The sequence below is a fragment of the Sebastes umbrosus genome, chromosome 15 (genome assembly GCF_015220745.1).
Source record: "Sebastes umbrosus isolate fSebUmb1 chromosome 15, fSebUmb1.pri, whole genome shotgun sequence".
In the NCBI taxonomy this organism is placed as follows: Eukaryota; Metazoa; Chordata; class Actinopteri; order Perciformes; family Sebastidae; genus Sebastes; species Sebastes umbrosus.
In genome coordinates, this window is record NC_051283.1 from 21,301,221 (window position 1) to 21,328,050 (window position 26,830).

Consider the following 26,830-nt stretch of genomic DNA (forward strand, 5'->3'; position numbering starts at 1 on the left):
TAAGTTTAAGGTAGTGCAGGTAGTCCAGATAGTGCGTGTTTTAAGTTTAAGGTAGTGCAGGTAGTCCAGATAGTGCGTGTTTTAAGTTTAAGGTAGTGCAGGTAGTCCAGATAGTGCGTGTTTTAAGTTTAAGGTAGTGCAGGTAGTCCAGATAGTGCGTGTTTTAAGTTTAAGGTAGTGCAGGTAGTCCAGATAGTGTGTGTTTTAAGTTTAAGGTAGTGCAGGTAGTCCAGATAGTGTGTGTTTTAAGTTTAAGGTAGTGCAGGTAGTCCAGATAGTGCGTGTTTTAAGTTTAAGGTAGTGCAGGTAGTCCAGATAGTGTGTGTTTTAAGTTTAAGGTAGTGCAAATAGATGCAGATAGTCCAGATAGTGCGTGTTTTAAGTTTAAGGTAGTGCAGGTAGTCCAGATAGTGCACGTTTTAAGTTTAAGGTAGTGCAGGTAGTGCACATAGATGCAGGTAGTCCAGATAGTGCGTGTTTTAAGTTTAAGGTAGTGCAGGTAGTCCAGATAGTGTGTGTTTTAAGTTTAAGGTAGTGCAGGTAGTCCAGATAGTGCACGTTTTAAGTTTAAGATAGTGCAGGTAGTGCACATAGATGCAGATAGTCCAGATAGATCTTGTTGTTGTTGTTGTGGCCATCATTGCACACACTCAAGTAAACTACAAGTACCTCAAAATTGTAGTTCAGTAAACTTCCTTTCTGTAACTGAACATTTTTTTAAGGTATTCACCTTTAAACTTCAGCCCCTCCACTCTCTTCTCCTTTGTACATTTGTACACAACCACTTCAGCTCTCCTCCCCTTTATGCAAATTAGCCCCCTGACGTCGGCGGAAGTGAGTGCTGCGTTCTCTCCTTCCGACAAGCTAGTCCTTTAAAGGCGTATTTAAAGCCCTGGCTTCAGTTGCAGGAGAGCAGCGGACAAACCTATGCAACAAAAAGCTGCAGCAGCAGAGCCGAGCGACCGACCGACCGCTCAGCGGACAAAACACACCGAGCCAGAGGCTGACAACGACCCGGAGAGGTGAGAGAGGTGTCCTGGTTAAAGGGACGGATATTAAACATTATGTAGCCGAGGTTGGTCTCTGCATACACAGCAGCATCTCAGGTTGCTGCTGCAGAGAGGAGGAGGAGGAGGAGGAGGAAGAGGAGGCATTTACAGTAGTTTGTGTAGGCCTGAGTGAAAAACAAAAAGAGAGGAGATGCAGACAGCCTGGCACAGGTCAGGTTGCTCTCATAATAAAGTGTTTATTATAAGGATTTCTGCATGTTGTTTAAATGTAAAGCAGCTTTGCAAAGAGGCTCAAGGTTGCAGCAGCAGAATAAGCTTCATTTCCTGCACATTTTTTTTTGTAATGAGTTGTATAAGTTTGCAAGAAATGTCAGCAGATTTTAAGTGTAAGGTAGTGCAGATAGATGTAGATAGTCCAAATAGTGTGTGTTTTAAGTTTAAGGTAGTGCAGATAGATTTAGATAGTCCAAATAGTGTGTGTTTTAAGTTTAAGGTAGTGCAGATAGATTTAGATAGTCCAAATAGTGTGTGTTTTAAGTTTAAGGTAGTGCAGATAGATTTAGATAGTCCAAATAGTGTGTGTTTTAAGTTTAAGGTAGTGCAAATAGATTTAGATAGTCCAAATAGTGTGTGTTTTAAGTTTAAGGTAGTGCAAATAGATTTAGATAGTCCAAATAGTGTGTGTTTTAAGTTTAAGGTAGTGCAGGTATATGCAGATAGTCCAGATAGGCCAGACATCCTGGCACAGGTCAGGTTGCTCTTATAATAAAGTGTTTATTATAAGGATTTCTGCATGTTGTTTAAATGTAAAGCAGCTTTGCAAAGAGGCTCAAGGTTGCAGCAGCAGAATAAGCTTCATTTCCTGCAAATTTTTTTGGTAATGAGTTGTATAAGTTTGCAAAAAATGTCAGCAGATTTTAAGTATAAGGTAGTGCAGATAGATGTAGATAGTCCAAATAGTGTGTGTTTTAAGTTTAAGGTAGATGCAGATAGTCCAGATAGGCCAGACATCCTGGCACAGGTCAGGTTGCTCTTATAATAAAGTGTTTATTATAAGGATTTCTGCATGTTGTTTAAATGTAAAGCAGCTTTGCAGAGAGGCTCAGGGTCGCAGCAGCAGAATAAGCTTCATTTCCTTCACATTTTTTATTGTAATGAGTTGTATAAGTTTTAAATAAGAAATCTCCTTATAGTTTTACACAACAAACCTGCTTGTTTTGTTTATTTGTTTTGCACAATTTAAGACTATACAACATAACAAAAAAAGTAAATTAATAATATACAGTGCAGGAAGAAGCAAAAAAAAAACACTGGGGTTATCTGAAGCTCTCCATCTAGAGACAAGATTAATATAAATAAATAATATGACTACATAATAGTAATAACAAACAATTAGGACAAGATATATATAATAACAATACAGTAAATATATCAAAAAAGATAAGTGGAAGTGTATGTTAGTGTTTGTGAGGAGGATATTGATTTAGATATCTATAATGAAACAGGTTGATTTAGGTTCAGAAAAAAGATGATGGTTAGGGTTAAAAAAAAACCTTTCCGGCAGAAAAACCCTGAAGGCAAACTTCTCCAATGGAGCAATTTTAACTGTAGTGACTTGCACACCTGCTGTGACAATAGAGCTCTACCAGTATGTTTTTGATTGACAGTTACAAATTAAAAATAATATGAGTAATTTCCTAGCTGCTGCTGTTGTGATTAACCTGTTCATCTGTGTTTTCATTATCTGTGGCTGTTGGTGTGTTTAAATACCAACAACTGTGGGCGTTGGTGATGCCAGTGACTTCAATATAACAAAAACAGACATGTAGGGCTGAATAGATTGGTCGATCAATCGAAAGAAAATGGTTCGGCGATAATTTTATAAATCGATTTAATCGTTAAAGTAGTTTCTTAAAGGTACAGTGTGTAATATACTATTAATAAGTTTTCTTTAGTGTTTAATCACCTACAATTGTACAACCGTTTGTTTCCGTAACCTTAGAACGAGCCGTTTTAGCCGTCTTTATCTACATACGGAGCCAGCCGCCGCGTTTCTACAGTATAGCCCAGAACGGACAAACCAAACACTGGCTCTAGAGAGGGGCATTTTCGTGACCTTGACCTTAATGTCGCCAGATCCTACACACTGTGCCTTTTTAATATGCAAAAGTACTAAAATAAATATCTGGTTCTAGCTTCTCAAATGTTAATATTTGCTGCTTTTCTTTAATGTTTCATAATGAATATCTTTGGGATTTAGGATGCTGGTCAAACAAAAAAAAGCAATTGCAAGACGTCACCTTGTGCTGTGCTCGGGAAGCTTAATGGATTTATCCAGAAAATAACTCAATGAAACAATATTATAAGCATTTGTTGCAGTGGTAGCAATGTCTCAACAACGGAGCTCCTCTGCCCTTCTGCTGTCAGAAAACATTTAAAAGTCATGTTTTATTACCTCAGAGTACCTTTAATGTACATCTGTTTGACATTATTTATCTACTGTTTCTATTAGATAATAATATTTGAAGGATTCTACGCACATTTTTGTGATTCAGTGTACAATTTTATTCAAATATCTCTTGTGTTGGACGGCTGCAGCTCCCATCACATTACTGGTGCAAAGGCAGAGTTGATGGGAGACTTTGCATTAGGCGTTTTGCTGGTTTGGGTGTGTTCTGGTTTATTGACAGCTACTGATTTATTATCATGCTTGTGTGCGTGAGAGAGTAAGAGCAGTCGTGCATTTTTTGTGCTGTGGTGTCAGCGGGTGCTGTATTGATCCAATGTAGCCTACAGTATCCTGACTTGCTGTGTTTGTGTGCACCGTGCTGATTTGCTGAGTCTTACCTCTTTGTTTTTGTGTGTGTTCAGGTATGACGGCAGGGCTTTAATATCACAGCCTGGACCAAAACTGCAACGTCTCGATGACATTTATGACGCTTTCAAGGCCTTTTGGTGAGTCTCACAATGCACAACACCCATTTCTTTTACTCACTGTTAACACTGCATTTTAAAAGTCCTCCGTGTGTCTGCACAAAAACAAAACAAAGGTCCCAAAGAGAGATGCAAATGTCCAACATTCTTCCTCTATTTGCTTTCCTGCCTAATGTGTTTCTGCTCTGCTGAAAACCACAACAAGCACGAGCATAGATGTGCAGTATGTGATCTGAACACGGTCTTGGTTTTGGATAAACCTGGTGGGATTTTGCACACACAAACACATTCACACTGCTCACGCGTCTCTTCGTGTCAGCGTCTTGCTTTCGACATGTTGTGAGGCAGTAGTTTCATGTTTGCACGATCGAAACCGGCAGGTTCAGCTGAAGTGAAAGCAATCGACTTCCTCTTGATGAAATGCTTGCTGACTAGCTACTGGGGCTGAGTCAGCATCGGGTTATTATGGACAAAATGTGACCAGATACAACTGGTCACGAGCAGACAGTCACATGAACACACACACACTAGTGAACTTAAATGTACATTTGCACAGATGTTGTGCAAACAGAGCACACATAGCAGTCACCACCATGTGCACACATTCACAGAGAAAGGCTTATGATCATCTGCCCACGTACAAATATATTTGAACAGGTTTATAATTCCATAAATGACACGTAAATATAATAATAACTTAGTGCGCTTCCTTTCATCCTAGCGTATAACAAGGATCATAACAATGTGTTCTCTACGTGTATTTCACACACACTACCTACCAGTCTCTTTGGTAGATCCATCCAACAACACACAAACACACTCTTCATTCATGATGGACAAGTGAGGATGTGATTGAGGTTTGCAACTGATATATATAAACAATTTTTTTTATGAGAGCTTTACTTTGAAAAAGGATGTTTTGGAGGTTGAATTGTGGCTCAAACACACAAAATGCACCACGTATTCCAAATTGACTTTGGCATGTTGTAAGACTGCTGTTAAATACTGCGGTATGAGCCAACACCAGTATATCTGTTTGTTCAATGGTTTCCACACAGCACGACAGAGCTTGAGAGTCTCAGCGGGGGCCGACGCAACGGGCAGGTTCCTTTTTAAAACAAGAAGGTATCCTGCTGTAAAGAGACTTTAGACGCTTATTGTGCAACCTCCACGCCCTCACTCACTCTCTACTGGCAGAACTGGCCTGTAAAGGCTACAATGCCAAACCAAATCTCCAAAATAAACAGCTAACCATGGAAAGAAATGTGCTCTTGCTCGTATTTGATTGGCTATTGCTGCTGCTGTCGGCAACATCTAGGTCTGAAAAGTAAAGCCGATTTGGCATGCTTTAGGGCGTGGCTGCCTTGTGATTGACAGGTCGCTACCACGGCGTCGTCCAGTCTGGGTGTGTCGGTGTTTTTGTTTTCTGTCTTTTCAAAGTGTGTTTTCTGTTTATGAAAGTTAATTGTAACATTTTGGTCGCCTAAAAATGTCTTATTCAGCGTTCGGTTGTACTTGGCTCCATTTTTGTCACTTGTGGTTGTAAAAAAACAAAGTGGCGACGGCCGAAATGCCGAACTCGAGGCTTCAAAACCGTAGTCCACAAACCGATGGGTGACGTCACGGTGACTACGTCCACTTCTTATATACAATCTATGGTCAAAAGCTGAGCCAGGCTAAAAAAAATCGCCGGAAATTGAAGTTGAATTAGCCCAAAACCCACCATTTGCCAAATTTCATTTAAGTAATACTGCCTGTGTAACACTGTCACTCTTTGCCTTTCTCTGTCAAACACACACACACACACACACACACACACAGCTGATCTGGCTTTGTATCCTGAACCCTGATCCTGTGTGTAGATAACCCACTTCCTACTGCTGTGAAGTTTTTGTACACAAACCTGAGAGAGAGGAGGGAAAGAAAAGAGTGAGCGTGTTTATTTTCCCACCTCTGATCAGAGAGCAAGACGGTGTGTTTATGCGTTTGTGTTCGTGTGTTTGACGTCTCACGTACATCAATGCCATCAATAGCCCCCCTTATCTCTACCAGATCTTACACACATACTTGTTGCGGTTATACTGTAAATATCGTTGTGTTGGAGACACAGCATTCGACATTCAAAGACCTAGCTCGGCTTTTCGCATGTCTGGTGGGTTGTTTACTTTCTAGGTGGGTTAAAAAACTGCCACACTTCTTAACTTGGGCTCTCAGGTTAAGACGTGAAACTTGACTTGGACTTGCAAAATAAATTGGCTTGTGAGCATCTCTGCTTTTTAGTTCATGAAAGTATTCTTTGTACACTTTAACTTCTAGTACTTAGCCAGTGATTTATGTATCACATAAAGAGTCTTGCTCCTTTTGCTATTTGACTTGAACGGATAATCCAAATACTTGATGAATTGAAGTAAATTCATATGAAAACATCCTTTTACAAACTCTCACACACTTTAATAGGCTACTCTTTCAAAAAGTCAGCACAACTACAAGCCAAGTATACGCCAAGTATTCTTTTGTTAAGTATATCTCTGATAAGTACATAAAAAATAAACTAAAAGTATACTCCTCTTATTTTAAGTTCAAAAGAAGTATACTAATAGCACACTTGAATAAACTTCATTTTGGTAAGGGTTTGTTAAAGTTACCCTCTCTGAACTTCCTCTTCAAACAGCAGGCTAACATTGGTGTCTAGGAAACAGATAAAGGGTTAATAGAGGTGTGTGTTTGTTTGTTTGGAGACTAACCGCAACATGTCATGGCTGGCTGGTTTGTTTTGTAGAGCTGGAGGACTGTTATCAAAGTCAATATCAGATGGCTGTACTGTATTTAGCCCTGGCTTTGAGGTGGAGGACACACACTCAGATGCTCTCTGCAGCCAGAGAGATTGTCAATAACACTAAACGTCTTCTAAGAATAGAGACTTTCCATTTACTTGTCTGCTTGCTCTCCTGTCACCTGTCCTCCACTCTGAATGGTCGACCATTTCTCTTTTTTTTCTGTCTTTCTTCTTCTTTTCATTTTTGGCTGGAGGGTCCGGTGTTGCACCCAGAAGCCTCTTCAATTCTGTAGTTTCTGCTCATCACTTGAAGTCACAAAAAGCTATGAATATGCAAAGACGCATTAAACGTTTGAGGAATAAAAACAGGCATGTGTTCATGTTATCATGAAACAATCATTCTTGACCTTTCAAACAGCAATTGACAAAACTATCTCCCACCACATCAATTTAGTAGCGCTTCAGTGCAACCACATTTTTTCCGCCAGTATCAGTTCTCAAGGTCAAGAATGAACTTTCAAACTCAACTTTTAAGCCAACGTGGATGAAAAGTACTCAGAAAGTGCTCAGAAGAATGGGGATTTAACTCCATGACAACTGGGCAAACTCTGTCTGCTGAAGATTATGTGATATGAGTGAAGGCTCCAGAACAGCTGCTAAGTGGACCCTGTGGTGAGACTGGTTTGTTAACAGTTTAGAGGCTTTTTAGTCAAAGTACTCCGGTCAAAAACTTTGACGTATGGTAGGAACATCAAAATGATCAGGTGAAGTGAGAAAGAAGAAGCTGATAGTGTTCGATAAAGACATTCATGAACTTCTTAATAACACCTCTTATGTCAAATTCAAACTGTACCAACATCCTTGTTTACACTGGTATCTTTTTATTTCTCCCAGTAAAGATGTCACGGTGAGGAACGTTTCCCACCAGTTAATAAACTTGTTACCGATTACACCGGACACTTACAAGAAAAGACGGCGCTCAACATATGTGGAGTGCTTACTCCAGCTTTCGCTGCAAAGCTGCAGGTTTCCACCTGGAGCCGCTGTGCCACGCACACCGGCTGTGACCACTCCGTCGTCCTCACGGCGATTGCCTCATTAACATTATGGTTCCCTTACAGCATTGGGTTTAAATCTGAAATATTGCCAAATAGGCGCTTTTGCTTTTCCTTTTGATACCAAATCCTCCGCCATCGTCTTGTCTGTGAACTCTCTCTCTGGTCCTACGTGTGTGAAATCGGACGTCTGCTACTCTGAGATAAGACATAGCATTCGTCGTCTGACCATGTATTGATAACATGATAAGCTAAAATTAACTAAAAGGGTTTTATTTCTGTGAAAAAAGCAAAACGACGGTAGGGGCAAGTAATTTAATGGGTGTATGCCCAACCACCGTGTAACACCAGTAACACCGACTACCGCAGCAAGCCTACCTCCCAGTCATTTAGTGTCAAAGGTCACCTGTGGGGTACTTTCTGTAGAAAACCGCTGGCTTGTATCAGAGATTTTTATACTCTTTTACCAGGGTCGGCATTTGACCCTGTGTTTTTCATTTGGAGGTGTGAAATCTACTTTAAAGATCTGTTTCTAATCACGTGTGAAGAAACAATTCTATTCAACCCAAGATGGGAATGCAGCCAGACTGGAAAAGCCAGCACAAGAACCTTAAAAAAATCCAATGCAAGTATAAATACCTAATAAAATAAAGGAGCAGACACCGTATGCATTTTCCCTGCAATTCAGAGATTTGGACCAGCAGCCTGATTTCTCTGCAGAGCTCCTAAAATCTCTCCCATTGCAGTTTCAAATTACCAAAATAGCACCAAAAGTTATGGTGAAGGTCACATGAGCTCAGATAGCGTGAAAAGCTTGAACAAATTTGGCCTCAGCACACTTTCGGGGCTGTTTGGCCTCTGCCGCCTGTGGTTAATTTTAATACTCTATCAGTGAGCTGTTGTGAAACATCTGCACTTCGAGCCAATTTTCCAAGTTTTCTCTCCAAAGTTTTTACCCAAAGTCATTTAATCCTGCAGGGGAGAAAAATGTCAGCCTTTAAATCAAATAATGAAACTTTTCTCATCTCTTTGGGTTTTGTCCAATCACTATTCCCATCTTCAGTGACTCATCCTGTCCCAGGACAAACTGATGTCCTGCTTTCCAATTAAATTACCAGAGAGCTCAGTGGGTGCCAGAGACGACTGCCGGCGGATCAGATTTGCTTTGTGTGTGTTTTGCCTTCAGGTCGTCGCCACACCCAGTTGTCAAACGCTTGTCTTGCTCTCTCTATTAATTTGTTTCACAGTTATTGAAGTTGACTTTTTAGCTGTTGGTGTATGGTATTGATGACATCCGACGTGGCAGGTTGTCGAGTTTTGGTCTGTTGTTGATGTCGTGGTTGTATGGAAGGCGCGGCATGGAGTCATTATGGCTTGGAAAAAACCCAAACAAGTCTTGATAAACTGGTCTGCAGCCAGAAGCACAACCACAGCCAATCCAGCAAAGTAAATGCCTGAAAACTACAAATGGCACTTCATCACATTGATACAAAAATCTTACAGAAATACAATATTGCCACAAAATATGTCCAAATGGTATACTGTATATTAAAGCAGCAGTGGGTAGAATTGGAAAACAATTTTTATCTAATCTTAATTTAATCAGGAAGTCTCATTGAAATTAACATGTCTTTTCCAAGAGAGATCTGAGAACATTAAACATTCACAAGAACACACACATCTGCAAAACAGAAACAACACAATAAACAGAATTAAAAACAGTTAAAAGAATCATAAACAACAGATAATGAAGCTTTAAAACCTCCAAGGGGAATGTAAGACTCTAGTTTGAGGACAGTTTGCAGCTCATTCCATTTAAAAGGTGCATAATACCTGAAACCAGTTCTACCAACATTACACAACTTAACATGAGGGTTATCTAAGGTAAAGTAATTACTGGATCGTGAGCTGTAGTTTCTAGATTTGAATGACAGAAGAGATGTGAGGTAGGTTGGAAGCTTCAACAGTAGAGCTTTATAAATGAATAACATGAGATGGCTATTTCTTCTTGACTGTAAGGAGGTCGATCCAACCGTCTGATACAGAGAACAATGATGAGTCTGAAATTTGTTATTTGTGATAAAGCACTATGATGCACAGGGTTTAGCTGCTGAAGTGTTGATGGGGCAGCATGGCAATGGAGAATATCTTCATAGTCAAGGACAGACATGAAGGTTGACTGCACAATAGTTTCACGGTTGGAAGAAGGCAGACATCCTTTAAAGCTGCAGTAGGTAGAAATGGAAGAAATGTTTATATAAAACGGTCACTATGTCCTGACAGTAGTGCATGAGGCAGGTAATCTGAAAAAAATCACGTGTCCTCCGGTGCTCCTAATGACATCTGCAAGATTTCACTGACCGGAGGAAAACAACCAGTCAGAGCGGAGCTGGAGCCTTGCCGTCTCTGAGCAGCTGTCAATCACTCGCAAACGGTCAATATAGGCAGCGCTGATCAAATATGAATCAATATTCTTTTACTGTTATACCTATTTCTCGCCTCAAATGTTTTCAGAAACATCTTGTAGTGTACTGTTTAGCTGTAAAATGAGAAAGTTTCTGACCTGACAGCCATGTTGAGATCAGTTGAGGAAATACCAAGCTGGAGCACAGCCAATAGGAACGCTCTCTCTCTGAAATGACCTGTGATTGGTCAAAGTCTCCCGTCACAGGCTAGATATTTTAAAGTCTGAAAACAGAGCCATGAGGAGGTGAAGAAGTCTAGTTATCTACCAGAAGACTCAAATTATAATATGGTATATATATAAAAGGTTGTTATAGAATTTTTGCCCAATGATACCGAAAACATTCTGCCTACTGCAGCTTTAACATATCACCCAACCGTATTGTCAAGCCACAGCTTTTAAAGCTTCACTTCCTACTCTAGTCTCTTGTAATTGGTTCACACATCATATGTAATAACTTTTGTAATCTTGTGTGCGTATTGGCAAGGTGAAGGATTTCATATAGATGTATTTATTCGAGCACTGTCGACAATGTTTCAGAAATTGTATTTGGTGCCAAGTAGGCTAAGCAGATTTTCAGGCCAACTGAAAAATCACCATTTAAAAACTGAGAATTATTGATTATTTTCATTCCAGATTTCACTACAGGCTATTTTCTTGATGTGGTTAACAAAATGTCAAAAGCAAAAAGGGGAACATTTCTATCAGTGTCCTATTGCCAAAGGCGACCTCTTCAAATCGCAAATTGTTTGAACACTTCACAATCCAAAGATATTCAGTTTAATATCAGAAAAACAGATTTATAGATTCATCGATTATCAAAATAGTTTCTGATAAGTTTTTCTGTCGACTGTCTGTTGTTTCAGCTCTAGATGTGAACATGCAAAATTTACAGACTGCATCGGCTACACAAACAGGCAGGTAGTCGGGTATCTAAGGGGAAAGAGGAGAGATGATAACTGGCCGTGTGCCAGTAATGTCATTAACACTGTTAGTAATACTGCACTCAAAGTAATGGAAACACACACACACTTGTTCACTTTTGGGCTGATATGCATGCTACAGAAGAAGAAAAAAATAAATCCTTTTGCACATTTTTACAAATAAAAGTGGATTTATTACAGAAGTGGATTGACCCTAAAACACTACATGCAAACCGATACTTTATTATACAACTCAGGGTCACATATCGGTTAAAGAAGCATTGATTGACTGGTCATACTGGAACAGAGATGTGCGTCATTTGTACTGAGAAACAGTAGTTTCTTTCTCTGTCTTGTTATGTAGTTGTAGATTTGTTTTTGTCACCCAGTGGGATTGAGTCCAGCCAGTCCAGAGTGACAGGTTTTATTACCACCTCCCAAATATAAAAATGTGCACACTCATAAAGCACTCTGGTTTAAACGCTCCACCAAATTGTTTAATTGTGTGTTTTGGGGCCCTCTTATTGATTTGTAATGTGATATTTGGATTGTTTTTGTACTTTGTGTCCGTAAGTGTTATGGTTTCTCTGCAATGTTTTTGAAATGTTCTCAGAGAAAGTTATTTTCTCTGAAACTTAGTGAAGTTTTTGGTAAAGTCAGGCATGAATATGAGTCAGAACAGTCTGCCTGCTGCCAGATACAAATCATAAAATCATGTTGTGGATGCTGCAGATGAAAACATTGTTTGGAATAATGTCGTAGTAGACTCTGAAACAATATAAAAGCTAGTCGCTAGACTTAACCTGCCATTTCTGTTTAAGTTGTAGAGGTTACTTAATTATGGTTGTGTCTAGAAGGTAACACCGAGGCTGCAAAACTCTCACAAGATGGTTATGGTTATGACGGGTCATCGGGCAATGAGTCTTGCGAGGAGTTTTCATATGTTTTTGCAACTTAGTGGTTAATTTGTTACTCATCATATTGTGTTGTATCTTCGGGGTCGTGGGCCTAAACTAAAACAAAACATAAAATGTTTTGATTGTTGTACATTTTCAAGGATTTACAACGTTGTTGGGCTGCCGGAGTGCTTGGAATGTACTCTAGGTCGACGCCATATTTTTAAGGTTTCAGTTCAGTACTCTGCCGTGCATTATGGGTGGGCAGATCTGTACCTAAAGTAGGGACGCTACCGATACTAAGTGTTGTTTTGGGATAACCAACAGATCCGTCTCACATTAGATCACATTTTGGGAACATGAACGCAGAACAATTGAACCAGTTTGGTAAATCATTTGGTGGTAATGCATTAAGACGTAGTCTATTTATCATGCATTTGTCTCATAAATCACAGGTCTCCCTCCTACATGATTGTATATTAGCTGCATTTAATGATAAAATGTGATTCTGGTGCTGGTATTTGGTGTTGGATTCAAACCAAATTTCGTCGTACGACCACAATGAGTGAAACAACCTACCATGCCTCTGATTGGCTGTACTTGTTTTCTTCATTGGTTGGTTTGGTTTAGGCACGAGGAGTGAGATGTGTTAGGGGTTAGGGTAAGAATATTGTGTAAGCCAATCGTTTTTTTTGTTGGAAGACGCCCGATCAGACAGAGGTTGCGTCCAAAATTCCAAACTAACGCACTATTTAATATGCTAAAACAGTATGTGAGATATATAAGTATGTTTGAAACCTTAGTGTGAAACCAATAATATGCAAATTGCATACTATTTCCTGTGAAATATTACAGTATGCAACGCTGGACACTACGGCGGCATAAATATCCCAAAATGCAATGCGGTAGCAAAAAGCTTCACTCTCATTGTAAACAATTACTCAAAGCTGACCCAGGCTGCTAAAAAGCACTCTGGTCCGTCTGGTCATGTTGCCAATTATCAATCAGACACTGTTTGTGTTTGGCTTATAGGCTTATACCGGAGTGTGACGCTACAGGTTTGGTGAGATTGTTGGACACAGTTTAGTTTGTGTCCTAACCGAAGCATATCCTCATTCCTGAGAGGAACAAAAACCCAAACAAAACGATGGAAAATACTTGACTTTGTTTTTGATTACTTATGTGCGGGTTTTGTTTTCACCAGCTCGACAACAGGAAATTATAGAGCATGAGATGTTCCTATGTGGTTAAAGCAGCGGCAGTGCCACCAAATGTTGCACCAACATAGTCAGTTCAAATGTTACTGCCATAATAATATGAAGACTTTATATCTGTATCACATCAGCACTGCTGTTTGCATGATGACTGTCGTGTTGTTTTTGACAACTTAACCCGTGTGTGCGTGTGGTCAAGCAGTTTGATGCTGTTGGTGTCAGTTGGCCTTTATCAGCATCAAGCATGTGTGTATGCATGAGGCAGGAGTGTGTGTATGTGTGTGTTTGTGTGTCAGCTCTGCAGTGGAATATTCCATTAGGCGTGCGGCCGGCGTTAAATCTCACCATCATGAGGTCTGCGATCCTGAACAGGTCTGTGCAGGAAGTTAGAATTCTTTTGACTCGTTGTCAAACAAGCTTGCGGGAAATAATAGTGTTTGTTTACAAAATGAAAACAGCAGTTTTTATCGGTACATTACATTAGTGTTTAGCAGCTTGAGCGTGAGCGTAGATGTGTGTTTATTAGTGAGGTTTGAACTGACTCGGAGGCTGGTTTAGGGTTTTTTGTTTTGATCAGAGAGCGGCGAAGCTATAAAGTGTGACAGACGGTGCTTGTCTGGAAGGAAAAAAAAAACACAACCGCAAATGCTACATCAAATAGATCTATATCACCTCGTCGCACGCTCTTGTCGTTTTTTTCTATCCTGTTTGGCTTGCAGCTCCCTGGTGGGTTAAAGCCTCAGGGGGCTGTAAGGGGGGGGGAGGATACACACACACACACACGGTCCCTCTAAAAGGGGGCAGGCCCCCTGGGTCAGAGAGACAGGATGCAGGTGGGGGGGTTGCAGTAATGTGATGTTGGGTAGGGGGTACTGTAGTCAGAGGGGGCACAGATGAGGTTTGAGGTGACGAGTTACAGTCCTCTGTGTGTGTGTGTGTGTGTGTGTGTGTGTGTGTGGTGAGGGTGACAAACAGCCAGTAACGTGACTCCGGTGTAGAACTAGGCCAAGGCCACTTCATCTTGTCAAAACCTCACTGTATCCAGCTTCAAACGTTCAGACCTGCAGGAGTCAACACAGCGATTTTTACATTAGGAGTCTGTGATCATTATCTGTTTGGAAAGAAAAAGCTTCTGGGTCAGCAGATTACATAAAAAAAGATATTAAATTTACGAGACAATAAAAACTACGTTGACATCACCAGCTGTCTAGACAGACTCAGATCAGCAGGCAGTGCATTTGATACAGCGATGTGTATTATGTTTGTGTGTGTGGCAGTCTGCTGTTGCTTACAAACTAATTATACTGCATTTATTTTACAGCTCTGGTCACCTTCAACCTGTCTTGACCAGGAGCTTTGAGTGCCAACTAGCCAGGGCTAAAAATACACACTATAGGATGACTGGGCTATTACTGGCTGCAAAGCTAGCTGACACAACACACAGCAGAGGCCTCTCCTCACTTCTCCTCTCCTCTTTAACTTTTGCCAGTGTTACGCAAGCACTAGCTGCATAAAGGGCTGGGCAATATGGCCAAAATCTTCCATCACAATATAGGTCATTTCATATTTATAACGATATATATCATGATATAGCATGTTTTCTGGTCATTTTTAGTGTGAGTATTTCTCATTTTGAGAATTTGAGTGGAAAAAGAACATAAAAGTTTTGGGTGAAATTATAGAGAAAAAATAAATAAATAAAGGCTAGCCTAGCTGATATGCTGTATATTGTCATATTACCCAGCTTTGTAGCTTTCCTTTGTAGTGCCACAAAAAAAGACCTGAAACACATTTTTGGCCTCTTGACCCACAGAAGGTTTCAGGTGACATTACAGACACACCTCAGTGACCATGGTCATTTAAAATACCAACAACTTTGTTTGTTTGTCAAGGTATTTCAAAGAGAAACTTTCAGGTTGGCTGTGTGCGGGGAAATCATGTAGAAACTATATCTAACACACTACAGTGGCATCCAGATTTGTTTTTGTGAACCAGTTTTCACCTCAAAACAGAGAAGTTAGGTCAAGTTTAACAACAGTAAATGTGGATACCAATGCTGGTACTATATAGTTTTTGTGCATGTCTACAAAGTTACAAAGCCCAAAGTCACCTGTCTCAGTCTCCTGAACTGCCTGAAACACCTCGCTTTAAGTCCCGCCTTTTCTTCTATAAATGGTGATGTCACCAAGTAACACATTTACATAATACCTGCATAGCAGCTAGTTTAGCACGCCCTCTAACAAAGTTAGTTAGAGCGGAGCTGGAGCGGAGTCCGAAGAGTTTGGTTGGGTTGACCAATCACAACAGAGTGGGCCAGCAGACCAATCAGAGCAGACTGGGCTTTTCGGGAGGGAGGAGCGAGTGTAGGAGCTCAAACAGAGCGTTTCAGACAGAGGGTGAAAAGAGGTGCTGCAGCACAGCCGGTATGAGGAAAAATAAAGTGTTTTTTGAACATTAAAGCATGTAAACATGTTCTAGTAGAAACCCCAAATACAAGTATGCACATGAAAATAAGCACAATGGGTCCTCTTTAATGTGTCACAACAAAGTGGTGGATTTATTTGCCAGTTCCACAAAAAGAATTGCGAAAATTAGGTGGTTAAATTGTCATGATGATGCTACACTTGGATATACTGACCTCAAAGTCTCTGCAGATGTTACGGCAGATTGACTTGTTAAACTTGATCAACCTGTCGGTAGGATAACTTATGATCTTCTGACTTGTTATTCCTGCTCAGAAACAATACGTCTCTTCTTGTCATATTATCAGCCACGGTGGCCGAGGAGTAAAGAGTGAGCGAAGACGTTGAACTTATATTTTGAGCGGAGGCCGCCGTGAGGTTCAGGTGAGGTTGAGATTGGAGATTAATATAGAGCCAGTGGGAGGTTGTCATAAATGTTTTGCTATACGTACGCGCGTGTGTGAGAGTGCATGTGTGTCAACATTAGGTATGTTATGTCACGTCACATTCATACCAGCCTGTGTAGTGATATAAGCCCTGTGTTATGGAGGAAGGGATTTATCATTGACTCTAGTGCACGTTGATACACATGTGCCCCCCCTGTGCTCTCTGCACTGCAGCAGCACTGCACCATAATGCACACATCCAGCTTCTGTTTACCTCTCTCTCTCTCTCAGTAGTGCTTATCCCTGCCATCTGCCTCCAAAAGCTGGGAATATGGTTATTTTTCATGGGAATATCACCATCAGCATGGGGATGTTGAAGTGTTTGTGTGCACGCGTTGCTTTGTAGTTAGCAGCCTGTGTTAACATGTTTCTCTGTCGGTGTAGAGGTCCAGGAACTGTTTTCTGTGCTGCCAAATACATGTGTGTGTAAGAGACAGGGAGAGAGAGTATCCGACTAAAGACTGAAGAGTCTCTGTACTCGAGTCACACTATCTGAGTACGAGACAGAGAGACCCAGAAGACTAAACGTCTGTCAGTGACATTTAGCTGAATTTCTTCTCTCTCTCTCACACACAGACAAAGCAGTGAATGCTATCGGATTATACAGTAGGTCCGTACACATGTAGCACCAGTCAGTTGTCTTATTGTTTCTGTGTGTTTATGTATGTGTGTGTGTGTGTGTGTGTCTGTAACATGAGCTCAGTTTATGTAGAGTTGCACCTCAGCTTTTTCTGAGAGCCAAAATAAACAACGTAGAGCTTCACGTGAGAGCTGAGAGGGAGAGAGGGAAGGTGAGGTGAGGGGAGATGGAGAGGATGGGGTTGAAGCAGAGGAGAAGGAGGGGGAAAAGTAAGGGAAGGAGAAAGAAAGACAAATAAGGGAGGAAGCAGGATGGAGGGAAGCTATAAGACAGAGCTGGAAAAAGTCAAATAAAGTAAAATATTTGACAAAAAAATCCTCAGATGGACAGAAAAAGATGCGCTTACAGAAGACGAGAGGAAAATGAGCAGGAGGGAGGGAAAAGGAGATGCCTGTGTCTCTCAGATCATCACACACACACAAGCTTTCTGAATCTGCGAACACACACACTAAACACACGTAACCCAGGTCTATTTTAGTGTGTGTTTATTCTTGTGCAACAGACCAGATTACCTGCTACACCGGCATGAAATCAGGACAAGCTCTGCCTTTCTCACATCATCTATCTTCTTGTTCTCATTCTTGTTCTTGTTCTTGTTCTTGTTCTTGTTCTTGTTCTTGTTCTTGTTCTTGTTCTCGTTCTCGTTCTTCTTCTTCTTCTTCTTCTTCTTGTTCTTCTTCCTGTTCTTGTTGTTGTTCTTCTTCTTCTCTCTCTGTCTCACATGAGAAAACAGACACCTGCTGCAGGCCTGATCATGTATGGAACATAATGCCAAGGTGCAAATAAGCAGTGACTTCAATTGTGAAATGCTTTGCATGTTTTCTGTGCTCTTGTGCAACCCTTTTGGATACCCTATAGGTGACATTTCTGCAGAGCAGGTCAACACCCTCTGCTGTAAATGTATCTGTTCTACCTGAAGGAATTTCTTGGGATTCCCAGACGATCGAGCTCGTACAGTACATATTCCCATATCGAGCCAAACGAAGCAGCAGATCAGGTCACTGCAGCTAAAAATTGTAGTCAAGTGTCTCTTTCACTGTAACAAAAACTCCTCTTTATGTTCACTCACTGTCCATCCCTCTGGTGTACACAAACCTTAATGGGCCACAGCAGTATGTGAACTTGATCCTGAGGTCTCCATCCTTGTAATCTATATCCAGCTCCATATGGGTCAGTGTTATGTTGTGAGGCGTGTTCGCAAAATGTTCACATACCTTGTCTACAGTGTGACACCAAAATGAATGTCCAGACACAAGCTGATGGCATAACGATAAGTCAGATAAGTTCTTGAGAGCCCAAGGGGGGCGTATTCACATTCCTTGTTATGCAACCAGCCGTCCAAAGAGCTGGAACCAGCAAATGTTTGACATTTTTGCTTGAATAAATTATCTAAATTAATTTTCTGTTGATTGATTAATTGACTTATCTGCTGCCTTGTTTAGGCAAATAAAACTACTTTTTCTTAATTGTTGACAGAACAGTCACAACTCAAGGTCCATCACACAGTCCTCTACGGCAGATTGAGTTTACTCACATGCCATAAACTCTACATGTTTAAATGGTCTGTATAACACGGTCGGTCCTCAGATGTGATGGGGTTGAGAGCTCTAGAACAAGCGAGTAAATGGACCTTAAGTTGATGTCAAGTTATTTTTTTAAGCAATAAGTAAAAAAATTCTCTGCTTCACAAGTCTTCAATGTGAATATTTGCTGGTTTTCTTAGTCTTCTGTGATATTTTTCTTAGTGGAGTACTCCTATCAGGTTGAATATGGATTTATTTTGGACCCTTTGGCCTTGATTGACAGATACATCAGTCAGTTGGCTTCAAACCTTGTTGTTGCCTCTTACTCGTCCTTCTCCAGCTCCACCCCATTCCCCAAATAAATATTTCTTGGCTTTAGATAACTAAGATGTGAGCAAGAAGAAAACCCCATCCCAGCAGCTAAATACATGTTTTTCTGCAACCTTTAGTATCAACCTGCTCTGCAGAAATGTCACCTATAGGGTATGCAAAAGGGTTGCGCAGATAACAGCATTTTACAGTTCAAGTCACTGCTTGTTTGCACTTTGACATTATGTTCCATACATGATCCGGCCTGCAGCACACATGTGACATGTCTGTTTACTCATGTTACCTGTTACATATAGAGACAAATAGAGAGAGGGAAGAAGAAGAAGTGGCAGGAAGATGCAGGGGTTAGATGAAGTGAGATTTCATGCCGGTGTCGCAGGTAATCTGGTCTGTGGCACAAGAATAAACACTCACTAAAATAGACCTGGGTTACGTGTGTTTAGTGTGTGTGGACTCTTGATTTGTCCCTGTCCTTGGACTTCAAAGGCATCTCCTTTCCCTCCCTCCTGCTCGTTGTCATCTCGTCTACTGTATGCATCTTTTTATATCTAATTTTTTTGGCAAATATTTAACTTTATTTGACTTTTTCCAGCTCTTTCTTAGCCTCCCTCCATCATGCTTCCTCCCTTTTTTGACTTTTTTTCTCCTTCCCTTACTTTTTCCCCTCCTTCTCCTCTGCTTCAACCCCATCCTCTCCATCTCCCCTCACCTCACCTTCCCTCTCTCCCTCTCAGCTCTCATGTGAAACTGTATGTTGTTTATTTTGGCTCCCAGAAAAGCTGAGGTGAAATTCTATATAAGCTGAGCTCATGTTACGGACACACACACACACACACACACACACACATAAACACAAACACACTAACAATAGCACAACTGACTGGTACTACATGTGTACGGACCTATAATCAGATAGCATTCACCACTTTGTGTGTGTTTTGTAGGACTGAGAATTACAGATGCAGGCCAGATAGCGCTGTCACCTGACAGCAGGAGATGCATGTATGGATAGCAGCACCTTCACTTGTTGTTTTAGTCTTGTTTACTGTGACCTGTTAGTTTCTTTCTTTAAAAAAATCAATTATGTTTACATAAGCATATATTCCCATATTTACGTCTCATACAGGACTCACCTTTAGACCCACAAAACTAGATTTGGACACAAGCACTCAAACTTGACGGGTTGCATTTCTTATAGAGAGATTATACCAGCCACGCCTCAGCCGAGTTTGACGAGTCAATCTTCCATAACAACTGTAGAGGCTTTGAAGTTAGTATATCTATGTACAGACATCCATCATGTCACCTCTACAGTATGTCTCCTGTTCATACAGGTAATTATAGTTTTCTCAACCTCTCATCATATGACGTCTCTTTCAGACCTGGAATTAGCTCTTCTCTGAACTTTCTCTATTTTTTCTATTCTAATTCATAACGACACCAGACTAAACTTGCAAATTCAAGAAACTCATCAAGGATTTATATAATGGTAGAAATATCTCCTTGCCTAAAAGTGCTAAATTTGAAATTCAGAGCATTTCTATTGCCTCCACACGGCTCTCAACATGGAGACGACTAACAGCGCTAACAGTGAAACTACAGAAACAGTGCTGACAGAGTTAACAGCGTTTACCTGAGGGGGGAACCAGAGGTTGGGCGCTACGCTTCTGCACCAACGCCATTGTTCGGGACGGTGTTATCAATTGTAACCACCGTATGAAAGCGGTGCTGAGTGGTGGCCATGAGCTAGCCGGTGGGGCACACTCACGTGCATGCACTAAAAGGCACGTGCAGCCTGTTTTTCTTGAAATGTGGGTGTGGAATTCAAGTAAACCATCAATTACTCATGCTACGGAGGTCTTCTTGAAGATGCCTACTTTGACAGTTTGATCGGATTCACGAGCAGTGATTGAATGTTTTTCTTCGGGCGCGGTGGAATCTTACTAATGCCATTATAAGCACTAAAAGGAGGCAGAGGAAAATGTGTTCACAGATTATCTGTCTCATGCACTACGGTCAGGATATAGTGACCGTTTGAGCAAATATGACAAAATGTAATTTCATTAAAGTTACTAACTGTAGCTTTAAATGTAGAAAAAAATATTTTTCTGACGTGTGTGTTTTTGATATTTAAACTCTTCAACAACCATTTGACAATTTCAGCATCTCCACCCTGTTTTGATGCAATTTAACCATAACTTCCCATCCCACTGATATATTTGGAGACCGCTGGTTAACCAGGTCTGAACATTTTGTTGTTGTTGTTGTTGCTAGCATGTTGTGACACGTCTCGCCGTAGAGGCTTTGGCCGGTCCGGGTGCGTCGGCACATCGTGTTCTCTCCCTGACCGCAGAGGGAGGTTGCGGTGTTCTTTCTGTGGTCGTCCTCTAATTTTAACATCATATATTTGATTAGATTTTTAATTAGCATGTATTTGTTATGTGTGTATACTGTGTATATATATGAGTGCCCGTAAAGGAGAGGGGCTTGTTATGTAATCTGCTGCAGTGTGTGTGAGGTCAGGTGAGGAGGGGGCTGTGTGTGTGTGTGATAAAATATTCATGACCATCTTGAGTGCATCATGAATGTTAATGGGGACATGTGAGAGCACTGGAAATGGAGAGGAGAGAAGAACCAGAGAAAGTAAGAAATGGGTGGAGAGACAAATATTTTCAACCTCCGCCCTCTTCCATCTGTCCCTTCTTGCTCTTCGTCTATCCTCCTCTTCCTCTGCCTAACTTTGCTCCCTCCAGCTCTTATTCCTCCCACCTTCCACCTGTTCAAACCTTCCTTCCTTTCCTCAACCCTCCCTCTCTCTCTCATTTTGTTTTCTTTCTCTCCCCCTAAGAGGCTTGATGAGGGTCTTAGCACTGTTATGATGTGTGTGTGTGTGTTGTTCACGTGGCAGGCATTAGTGTGTGTTGGGTGTGATAAAACATGCCGTCTCCACGGGTTATAATCCAGCGGCCGTCCGGACGCAAAAACACACACTTTGGAATTTAACTCTGTGGGAATTTGTGTTGCACATACTGTACATGCAGCCTGCTTCTCTCTCTCTCTCTCTCTCTCTCTCTCTCTCTCTCTCTCTATGAGGCGTGTTATTAGCTGAAGGCCTTCACGCCGCGTTCTCCTCTCTTTCTCTTTTTTCTTTTCTGTCCACACATTTCTCATTTCTTCTCACCAAACACACACAAGCCCTCTGTTTGAAACAGTCAGCTCAAACTTGAAAACGTCTCACATAAAACGCATCGCATGCTTTCATCCTCCCCGTCCAGTTTGAAAGACTGTCCGAGTGTCTGCGAGGATGAATCATGTGCTCAAACCAATTACACTGTTTAAAAATGGACTCTTTTCATCGGAGCGTGTGCACAGATTCAAACACACAGGGGTCGGTTTATAACGCGAATACGCATTTTGCCCTTACGGTGTCATGGCCTCGCAGATAGTTTTGGTTTATTCGTCAAGGTTGTTTTTTTGTTGAGTTATTGGTCTCTGACATTTCTGCTTCCAGGCCAATCTAATGAATAGGACAGGAATTTAGTTTGTTGTGCTTGTAGCTTTGAATTTCAAAAAGCAGCATACCTATGCAGAAATAATGACCCCGTGTCAGAAGTTAGAATTTTTCTTCAGGTAAAAATAATTTGTTTAGTTTTTCAAAAAGTATTTCACAGCACATAAAAGAATTCCACTAACCTCGATTGTATTTGAGTGGAGGCAAAAATGCCAAAACTCAAGAATGCGTGGAGAGACGTCATAATAGGCGAGTAAGAAGTGAGAAATATGTTCATCTTTTCACACACAGAAGCAAGGGAAAAAAAATTCTGTGATGCCAAAAAATACTTTCTACAGATGCAACAAAAATGCTGCTTGTGATGCTGCGTACCATAGGGATGTGCGTGGGAAATTAGTCTTTGTACCTTTTAGTTGTAGTTCAGCAATCAAGGGTCCTTCACCTAGTATGCTCATGTTGTTGCCAGATCAGATTGACAGTTTCCAGCCCAATCACAACTTAAAACCAGCTCAATTCCATAAAAAAACAGCCCAAATCATTGCCAGAAACCCGTGTAAAACCATAAAACCATAAAACCATTACATGCGCAATAGAAACCACACACAAAGCTTTATATCTGCATCAAATAACCAAAGATGAAATGTTAGATCACAACCCACAAATAGTGCAGTCAGACAACCAAATACATGAATTCCCATGTCAATGGTGATGACGTCACGCTTGTTCTCATTCCCGGGGGGCATAAAATACAGCTTTCGTATGATACCAATGCACAAGGCACCCTTTAGCACAAGTATGTGACGCATCAGGCTTTAAACCCATCTGCGTCAATATTAAATGCTCATAGAAAGTGGTCAGGGAGTGTGTTGACCTAGTTTAAAGAACGAACAGACACGCAGGTCGGAGGCCAACAAACACATGGCTTTCATCCAGGAGACCGCTGTATATGTCCCGTGCGTTTAAGTTTCACTTTCACATTACAAACAGCTGTTAGTTTGTGTCCCGTGTTCACAACGTTAAGTTTAATTTTCACTTTACAAACGTAGTCGTTTTAAGCCCAACCATGTTGTTTTTTCCTATTACTAACAAAGTGGTTCTGTTGCCTAAACCTAACCAAGTGTTGAATTCACAACGTTAACCACGTGTTTACTGCGTCCGTAAAGTGACGCCAAGGGGTCTGACAAAACGTCAGTATGTGACGAGCTTCGATGAGAACGTGTTGGTTATCCCTAACGACGATTGAATACAACTCATGTTAATCAAATATTTTTCAAATTAAATGAGTCAATAAAATGAGTGAGTTGACACAATGAAGTTTACCGAATTTTAGTATCTGTGTTTTTGACCATACAGTAGCAGCTTGTTCGGTAATACTATCTTCACAATGTTTTCAAAACCCTGCTAAATGCCCAAATAGTAGCCCAATTGGGCGGAAACCAGCCCAATTTGGCAGAAACCAGCCCAATCTGGCAACAGTGCTCCCATGCTTTGGTCATTTGCTGTCACTAACTCTGATGTTTTGTTTTCTCCCCCTCTCTTCTCAACCACCTCACCGGTCATCTCTCCTCCCGACCAATGGGACGCCTGCATGGATGTCATCCTGCTGATTGTTTTCCTCCAGATTGATCAGCCAATCGATGGGGATTCACAGAGGAGCTCCGCCCACCTTCGCTACCTGCCTTCTTCCTCCTCCCCTGCCACCCTCTCCCCGCGGCCTCTCCCTCGCCCCCACCCACTCCGCCATCCAGACCACCAGCCAGCGCTCCATCCAGCCCTCAATACACAAAATGACTCTGGAACTAACTGAATGGTCTTCTATATGGATTTTTACAGCTTGTAATAGACAGTAGGAAACAGAGGGAGAAACCTCAATGACAAAAAAGCCATAAACGCACACCACACACTACACACACACACACACACACACACATACATACACACACACAAATACTTGACACACAGAAAAAAGCAAACGCACACTCTTGGATGTACCGCACACTCTTCCTGTGAAAATTCAACTGCTTCCTTTTATTTTTCTGGATTTTCTACGAGCCTTTGGAAAGCTGATTTTTGTTCATTATTTTTTTTTAGACTCTGGGACAAAACAAAAAGCCGAGAGGAGGATTAACACGTGTTGAATTTGAAGCTGCAGTGTTTTGGGACGACAACTTGTTTTTAGGACAACTTGTTCAGAGGACAACTGATTTTTTTTTGTTTTGTTATATTGACACACCAGATCTCTAGATAATAGATCAGTTTTTCCTTCATTTATTTAGTATCCATAGCTTTTTTTAGTTTTAGTAGGGATCCAAGATTAATTGTATTACCTTGCATGCTGGGACACTATCTGTTACAGGGTTTTATTCTAGTGGTATTAGTTTAAAGCATTAATAGATGTAACTACAATATAACCAGCAAACTACTAACACAGGCTGCAGTTTGTAGCTTGTAAAGATTGTAATTCCATCACTACTACGAGTGACTTGATATAATTAGTTTGAAGAAAGCGAGGACGAAGTATTGTTTCTTCTTTGGTAGCTACAGGTGGTTGTTAGAGGGGGGTGCACTTGTTACCTCATTGCGTGCATGCCCTCCAACATGCCTCCCCAGAACACAGATGCCGACGCTATGCAGGTCGGATCTCTGGGGGGCGGGGGCAAAGCCAAAAAAACCAAGGCATCGGGCTCGGACGAGGAGAAAGGAGGAGCAGGAGGAGAGACGGATGGATCGGGGGCCGGCGGAGGAGGAGGAGGAGGTCGAGGAGGGGAAGAGTCTACGAGCGAGGGATCGGTCGAAGGAATACCCTTGAAGAGATGGGTGATGCACGGGGCCGTGATGTTCGGCCGGGAGTTCTGCTACGCCATGGAGACGGCGCTGGTGACGCCCGTACTGCTGCAGATAGGTGAGTACAGTAAAGAGTTCACACACAGACTCACGGTATATATTCTGTATTTACATAAAAACACCTGCTACTGTACTCACTTTCTTCCTGCTGTCTTAGCCGTCTGTTACGCTGTGAGTCTACATAAAGCAGCAGTGTCAAAAGTAGTGCTGCAACTAACAATTCTTTTCATTATCCATGCATTTGCTAAATATTAACTATATAAAATGTCAGAAAATAGTGACAAACGGCCGTCACAATTTCCGTCACGCTCTTTAAATGTCTTGTTTTGTATGACCGACAGTCAGAAAGCCAAAGATATTCTAAGTATTATTATTTAAAAAGGAGAAAAATGGAGAAGATGCAACCATCTAGTTGAAGAAGAATAAACTAAAGTATTTTCTTATTCTTATTCAGGATATGAACTTTGCATAGGAATAAGAATAAGAAGGAATAATGGGAATAAGAAGTAATATTTAGAATACAAAGTGCCTGTAAACTTAAAGCTAGGGTCGGTAATCTTAGGAAAATAGCAAGAGTACGCTACATTTTTAAAATGATCCAACCTAAAAAACGAGCCCGGTGTTGACAACTCTTTTCCATTGAAAGTAGCTAGCAGCACTAGCCCTGCAAACAACGAACATGGCTATTGTTAGTACTCACAGCTATTACAGTCCTAAGACAGCCACAGATGCTCTTTTTCTTCATTTTTTTTGTCAGAGCATTTGATGTCTTGATTGCTGTTCGGGTGTAATGAGAATTTCAACTGATATAACAAAAAATGTTTTTGAAGAAGATTACCAACCCTAGCTTTAATATAGTCTGTGAGCAGGAACAAGGAGTCCTGTTCTTGTGCTGACGTTGTTCTGGCATTTAAAAGGACACCTTGGCGGCTACATATATCCCACCTCCTGGTCACTTTGTTCAGACGGACTTCCACTGGATCTGCCCAGAGATTAGCTAACTTGCACACACACACAAACACACACACACACGCAGACAGACATCCAGTCAGAGTGGGCGTACTGTCCTTTGGACCTAGCGTCGTCTTTGACAGCCTTTTGAGAATTTGCCAAAAGTCCAATTTTGTCTGGAGTACACTGGAGCCCTTAGGGGACATGGAGAGGGTGTGAAGAGGGAGAGGGAGGACAGGAGGGAGGGAAGAAGGGAACATGAGAGTGAGAAGGGGAGGTAGAGAGAGAGAGAGAGCGGGAGATAAAAGACTGAAACAGACGTAACCTTGTTTATAATTCAAAGTCACTTTCACGCAATCCTCTCTCTTCCCTTCCTTTACTCTCCAAATCTCTCCTTCCCCCTCAGTGGCGTATAGTCTGATCTCCTAGCTTACATAACCACGGCGACATGAGTGGCAGGACGCTCTGCGGCCACCGTGACTCCTGGCTGGCTCACCCGGGATGAGCCGCCACGGGGAGAAAGGCTTTGAAACACTTCCAACTCTCTGTTTCGGTTTTCAATTTCAAAAGGACGGTGCCGAGATCTGCCAAGTGTTAAAGTTAAAAAGTCGGCAGCAAAAGTCACGATCAGCGTAAAAAGTAATGTTGGGGTTCTTAAAAACAATTTGTACCTTTTTTAAATTACTACAGTCACCTTGTATCTCATTTCCTGCTGTAGTATCAGACCAGTGGAGCTGCTGCATGTTTTTGTTCTAATTTCAGCCCTGATTTAGCTGCCCTAACCTATTTTATTTTTTTTTAGATCAGGATGTGTCTGAGCCCCTCTTAGCAGATTTTGAAACCACTGAGAG

General features: G+C 41.3%; 1 protein-coding gene across 2 annotated transcripts in view; it reads left to right on the plus strand.

The window, feature by feature from the left end:
- The first annotated feature begins 866 nt into the window (after window positions 1-866).
- Window positions 867-26,830, plus strand: part of LOC119502842 (solute carrier family 45 member 4) — a 59,453-nt gene continuing 33,489 nt past the window's right edge. For both annotated transcript variants that reach the window (XR_005210187.1, XM_037794071.1), the window contains exons 1-3: window positions 867-1,022; window positions 3,882-3,965; window positions 23,806-25,086. Coding sequence is in view for 1 of the 2 variants with exons in the window: in XM_037794071.1 (XP_037649999.1) it covers window positions 24,771-25,086 (316 nt within the window). In the remaining variant the exon portion in view is untranslated. The remainder of the gene's footprint in view (window positions 1,023-3,881; window positions 3,966-23,805; window positions 25,087-26,830) is intronic.